The 6,569-nt window shown below is 27.3% G+C and overlaps 1 protein-coding gene across 1 annotated transcript; it reads right to left on the bottom strand.

Moving 5' to 3' along the window:
- Positions 1 to 900: 900 nt before the first annotated feature.
- Positions 901 to 3,427, bottom strand: LOC110614023 (aluminum-activated malate transporter 2). Its single transcript, XM_021755472.2, has 6 exons — positions 3,084 to 3,427; positions 2,578 to 2,718; positions 2,206 to 2,478; positions 2,009 to 2,130; positions 1,777 to 1,920; positions 901 to 1,578 (listed from the first exon to the last, which is right to left on the bottom strand). The coding sequence occupies exons 1-6, from the start codon at positions 3,346 to 3,348 to the stop codon at positions 1,090 to 1,092; spliced, it is 1,434 nt and encodes a 477-aa protein (XP_021611164.1). The 5' UTR covers positions 3,349 to 3,427; the 3' UTR covers positions 901 to 1,089.
- Positions 3,428 to 6,569: the final 3,142 nt, after the last annotated feature.

Genomic DNA, 6,569 nt, shown 5'->3' with positions numbered 1-6,569 from the left:
AGTTGGTAAAAATTCAATTTATTTATTATTTTTTATATTTTTGTACTAAAAACATAATAAATAAAATTTAAATCTTTTAACTTAAAAAAATCACTTTAAAAGGAATAAAAATCATGCTAACAAGCATGAGAATTAAATTTATTTCTTTTTCATGCATATCTATAATAAAAGGCATTCTTGTATAAAAAAATAATTCGTAAGAAAAAGAGCAATTGAACTCTTACATATATATGATTTTCATTTTTTGAAAATAATTTTTTAAATTAACAAGTATTTTTATTTTCATTTCAAATATCAAAATTAATAATTAAGTAAATTAAAATCTATAAATATAATTTCTAAACTGGAAGTTTTCTATATTAGTAAATTTTTTAAGAACTTTAAAATCTGTTCGGAAAGAGATAGAGTAAGGTATGGTTTGATAAAACAAGGTATTTCATGATTTTTAAATTTTAATAATTTTTTATTGTCTGAGAGTAAGATAAAGTCTTTTTTTTTTTTTAATATTCCAAAGTTTTTTCCCAACCTACCAATTTAATGAGTTTAAATTGAAAGTTTTTGGAGGTTTTGTGAAAACCACCATAAACTTTACTTTAAAAATTCCTTCCAAATACAAATTTAAAATTTTTAAATTTTGAAAAACCTTTCCTTACCTTAAAAAACACTCATCCCAAACAGAGTATTAGAGTCGGTGATTAAAAATTAATAATATAATTTTGAATTAAAATTTATTCGACTAAATATTTTTTGATCAACACTACATTAAAAATTTCCATTGATTGAGTGTCGGAATGAATGGAAATCTATATAAAGTGACTAAAGAAAGTACAAAGCTGAAGTTGTATGTAATATTGTAAGAAATTGAAGTTCAAAATCAACTTGAACTCAAGCTCGAAAGCAAACAACTAATAACAGCATAATTTTTCAAGAAACTGATAAACAAACAAGGATAAACCATTTGTTAGATGAAAGTAATAAAGAGGGAGCTATCATCTGACAAGGATCAGATTCATGGTGATGATACCCAGCTTTTATAATAACTCAGCTTGGTTATCATATAAATTTTACAAGTTAGTCACCCACTAATAATTACGCTCGCACACTTTTAACTATACAAGTGTTTGCTGCTGAAGAATTCTCCTCTTCCAGAATTTCTGGAGTTGGTGTCTGATCAATATTGATCACAACGTGGCGGCAATCTACATTGGGAGACGATTTTACAGTTGCAGATAGTTTTTCTGGTGACACAGTATGGTCTGGTTTATTAAAATGTGCTTTAGAAGCAAGTTCAAATATGGAATCAGCAAGTTTTTCTGTGCAGTTAACCAGATCAATCAGCAATGAAGCTACTGTTACCACTGGAATCACTTGTAAAAGGTTAATGTCTTCCCATGGGCCTGATTTGAGTAAAGAGTTGAGGTTTTTTGCAGCAGCTTTTGCATTTTCTATGTGCGTATCAGCTGAAGATGGTTGTCTCATTTCTTTTACTGCAATCGACAATTCCTGTAGTGCTTTCCCAGATTCCGTGCTAATTTTTGTACATGTTTCTTGGATTTTGCTTCTGACTTCTAATGATGCCTGCAAGAATATTAATAGACAAGCTATAACATTGCCATTTGTGACAAATTATACAAATGTTTAATTAATCATGCGTAATCTTTTTTAGTTAAGTGCTTGCCAGTACGTAGGATATTATTAAAAAGAAGGAAAGACAAGGATTAAAGTAGCTTATGACATTGCATTTAGACATAATAGAATAAATGATAAATTATGTACCTTAACGTCAGCGTTTAGATAGCCATACAGTGCATCAATTCGGTATGCACATTGGCGGGTCAAAGTTCCAACTTTCAGGTATTGTTTCCAAGGATGGCGAAACTGGAATTTGCCATGGCCTGGTTCCCATCTAGCAAAATTAGCCTGGAATCATGACAGTTACTGTATAAGTTTATATATATATATATATATAGAGAGAGAGAGAGAGAGAGAAAGAGAGAGTGATACCCACCAAGGTTTCTTCAGTATTTTTTGAATTGAGAACAATTTTGTAGTCTTGCAGAAATGGTTTGTGATCTTTATTGGAAGAAGTTTCATCTTCTTTCGATTCTTTGAAGTACTCATCTCCAAATCCTGAAAATTTAATTTCCTTTATTAGTGTTTAAGCTATAGTTCATCACTTACACATGTACAGTATTAGACATGCACCTTGTAAGAAGTTGCCGAGCTTTTCCAAGTTGAGAGCTATAAGGTTGTGAAGATCTTCACCAGCCCAAACAGGGAAAACCACAGTGGAAATGATTACACAAGCAGAGGCACCTATTATGATTGTTGATAGTCTCCTGTGAGCCAACTCTAATATTTCATCCTCACGAAAACTAGATACTGAGACCAATGAGAATGTCAAGATGAATATTAAAAACCCATAGTCATATCTTGCTTTTATTTTTGGGAAGAACCGCATAAATGTCGTTATTGCAGCTGCAAAATAAAACAAAATTAAAATTAAAATAACCCCAAAAAATCCATAAAGCAATCAGAAAATACAAAATTTTTTGTTTGGTGGCTATGTTTTATTACCTTGTAGAAAGACAAAGAACCCAAGTAGTATTGGCTCCCCAGTACTTCCAGATAGTTTAGCCAGATGATGAGCTCCAACACCTAGAGCGCCAGCCACCAGTGTTGCCATTCCCCTATTCAATCCTTTCCCAAGAGTGGCCCCTGAAAGAAAGTTGTCAAAAGCATTAACGTTAATTATTGACAATTTCATTTATTTATAAACTCTTAAAATTTTTAATCAAAGGTTAATTAATTAAATGTAAATCATGCATGCACAGTAACAATACGTATATATCAAATGAATTCTTAAAATTTTAATTCTAATTTGGAGTTCACTGATAAGATAATTTTATTTTTTGTCATATTAATAATTAAATAAATTCTGATATTATACAAACATGGAACATATAATAAGTTTTTGTGTAAAGATAAATGCATGGCATTATATGTTAGAGATCTTATGAGCATAAAATTAGAATTTCATTGCTCGTTTGAAAAAATAAGGATGGATAAGTTAATGAACTCACCCACAGAGAATTCGAACACAACAACTACAGTCATTACAGCCCACATTGCAGAGACACCAAAATTTTCATACAGTGGCTGATAGTAGTAGAATATTGAAACCAAAGCAATTGCAAGTCCTACTTTGAGAGAATGGGTCACTCTTCTGGGATCATCTTTCCCAAGCTTCTTCCAGCTCCTGCAAAAATCAGTAACCTTATTCTTCAACCTTCCAGGAAAAGCCTTAAACCATGCCCATCTACTTGCAGTTGCAGAACCAGCTTCCATGACTGAATGAGGATAAGCAAGTTTGCATGAACTGATAAGCAGACAAGAGAATGAGAGACGGCACAAAAATAAAAACGAGAGGTGGCTGGGAGAGATGCTTCCTAATGGGCTGTATAGGCTTGAGATTTATAGAGAGAAAAAGTGTCTTTTTGGCACTTAAAATATTATCAGTTGTTGTACTATGAAAGTACAAAGGGATTTCTGAGAAAGAAGATAGAAAACGCAAGTGCATTGTAGCTGTGTCTGGATATGATAGTGGCCATTAATAGCTGCCCCCAGTTGGCCAGTTCCTCTAACTCTCTCAGGTAAAAAGTTAAAGTTATGAGTCGGTTCCTTTCACATATTCCTGCTTTCATATATATAAAGAATAATTTTCCATCGCACATTAGTCTGTTGTATGTACCTTGTTCAAGAAAAAAGCCAAATTCTATAACTTGCGATGAGCATTGAGGGTTTCGATTTGTAAATTTTTCTTTTTTTTTTTTTTTTAAATATTATCAAATTCCTAAATTTTATAAAAATTTACTAATTTATCACTATTTCAAAAATTATTCAATTAAAATATTTTCTATTTATATTTTGCACAATCATACTATTAAATATTTCTGTTAAAATAATTATCAATTAATTTATTTTATTCTTGGTGATAAAAAAAAATTAATTAAATAATATACATATTTAAAATTATACAGTTATAATATGAATACTTTGTTTGAAATAAAATTTTTTTATAAAAATTCGATTAAGTTCATTTATTTGATAACAAATTTTTTATTTGGTATGAAAGAATTTAAAATTATTTTTAGTAAAAAAATTTTTATTTAAAGAAGATAGAAATTTTATATAATTTTACAAGAATTTATGTAAATTATATTATTACAAAATAAATAATGTGAAAGTAGGAATATACTTAAAAATTATAGAAACTAAATACTATAAATATCGAAAGCAATTAACGCTTTTTTTTTATAAAATTATTAAAAAATTTAATTTTACTATATAAAAATGTTTTTATTAAATGATTTTGAAATAGCTACAATTTAATATATTTATTAAAAATCTAATAGTAATTCTCTTAAAAAATAAAATAAACTTTTAGTAAATTAAATTAAATTAGGTAAAAAGAAATCAAACTTAATTAAGTTTAATTCAATTCATTTTGCCGATTTAGGCATCCTACAAAAACTTTTTTTTACTCATCTTATACATAATTTCAGTTATATTTTTTTATTTTAATTCAGATTTGAGATAAATAATTAGTTAAAAATTAAATTATATTCTTGTATTTTTTTTCTCAAAAGCTTAATCTAATCAAATTGATCAAATATTTAAAACAGAAAATCAAGAAAAAAAAAAAAAAACAGATTTGTTTGAGAATGAAACCAACATTACTAACTAAATCGGTTGGATTAATTTTCAGTTTGAAAATAATTTTGCTTACCTCTAATAATGTGTGTATAAGAGTTGAACCTTATACGTTTGGATTATTTTGTCTTTTTATATTTCTCCTTTTAGTTAAATTTTTATTACAAGCTAATTCAAATTGCCAATCAAGTTATACAAAGAAAATTTGGATCCAATTGAAGTCAATAATTTGTGGTTTATGAATTGTTTCAGGTCAATTGAAAAACTGAATTAGATTCAGTCGATGTTTTGGGTAAAATTTTGAATTTTTCATGTTAAAGACAAACTAGTTAAGTTTAAACAAATTTGTACAAGTTTTATTACATTGAATCTTGTGAATATCACTACAAGTTTAAGAAAGTTAAAGTTTGCTTTGGTTAAGAACATCCAACTTGAACTGCCAAATTAATTAAAAAGTTGATAAAGGTTCAAAACGGAGAATCATCTGCCTGTAAAACATGGAGAACCCTTCCAGCTTGGTGCTTTCTCTAAATTTCCATAAGGATTCGTGTGTGTGTATATGTATATATACATAAAGAGTTATATGTTGAAAATATGTTTTATACAATAATTTATTTTTTATTGTTTAATTATAATTTTAAAAATTTTATTAAAAAATTTATGAATTTTTATATTTATGTTTTAAACATAAAATTTTAGATAATAAACTAATTTTTTCAACGTTTGATTCAATTTTTTAATCATCGGCTTCGATCAATTTTAATTAAAATTTTTTTAATTCACATGTGAATTATTATTTTTAAGATTTATCATATAAAAAAAATCCAAACATTTAACGTTAATCTCTTGAAGCAACTAAAAAATGGAGTGAATTGAATTTATAAAAAAAATTAAAAAGTTAAAAACACAAATTAAAAGAAATAAAAGGTAGCGTGATAATGAACCTAAGGATTTATAGAGGTTTAACTATTCCAAACCTACATTCTCTAGTTAGAATTCAACTCCACTATTCAATCTTTTTTAATGAAAATTAAAACTCTTTAATATTCTAAAGCAAAATCTTTACTCTTTATAATTTTTTTTTCTTCTCACAAAAGTAATTATTTGCTCAAAATTACACCAAATGCAATAAATTCACTTAATTTTTAAAGTTAACGTTCAAAAAATTAATATTATGACTCAAGGTTTAGTGAGAAAAAAATGTGAAAATTTTGAATCTCAATAAATATGTGTTTAGAGGGTTGTTGTGACTTTTTTCAGATAAAAAACATATCATATTTATAGTTTTAATATAAATATAGCAGTTGGAGATGAATTAAATGCAAATATAGTTATTTGTATACTAAAATAGCTTTATTTGGTATTTAGAAAAATTCAAGTTTGGCGGCTTAAAGTTAAAGTTCGGCGGCTGAATTTTTAGAGGTGAAAATATAATTTATTGAAAAACAGACTTTCGGTGGCCTAAAATCTCAATATTCAGTAGTCGAATATTGACTTTAGGAGTATAAAAATATTTTATTAAATTTTTAAAAAATAGATTACAAAACTTCGATGTTCAATCCGTTTGAATTTTTGTAATATATATTTTAAGATCTTTTGATAAAAAATAATTTCAAAAGCACTCCATTTGAAAAATTTCATTTCTGTCCCTTAAAAAATTATGGAGCAAAAACTTAAGTTACAAACTTTCAATTTTTATTCTATTTGAATTTTTGTAGTCCATAATTTTGTAATACCCGGCTGGAGTCTAGCATCGGAATTCTACTTTCCGGTGGAGTCCAGGATGTCGGAAGTCTCTAGAAGGGTTAGACGTATATTTTTCTTAAATGTTTTGATATGTTCATGAAGTTTTATGC

The sequence above is a fragment of the Manihot esculenta genome, chromosome 4 (assembly GCF_001659605.2).
Source record: "Manihot esculenta cultivar AM560-2 chromosome 4, M.esculenta_v8, whole genome shotgun sequence".
Classification (NCBI taxonomy): Eukaryota; Viridiplantae; Streptophyta; class Magnoliopsida; order Malpighiales; family Euphorbiaceae; genus Manihot; species Manihot esculenta.
The sequence above is the reverse complement of the archived record's forward strand: the minus strand, read 5'-3'. Positions and strand labels throughout refer to the sequence as shown.

What these genes read in the sequence shown, in the direction of transcription:
- LOC110614023 (XM_021755472.2), bottom strand. Translation starts at nt 3,348, where the DNA reads ATGGAAGCTGGTTCTGCAACTGCAAGTAGATGGGCATGGTTTAAGGCT. An exon ending in GTTCTTTGTCTTTCTACAAG is followed by an intron (nt 2,479 to 2,577) that starts GTAATAAAACAT and finishes TTTATTTTGCAG; the next exon opens with CTGCAATAACGACATTTATG. An exon ending in GCTCGGCAACTTCTTACAAG is followed by an intron (nt 2,131 to 2,205) that starts GTGCATGTCTAA and finishes TTAAATTTTCAG; the next exon opens with GATTTGGAGATGAGTACTTC.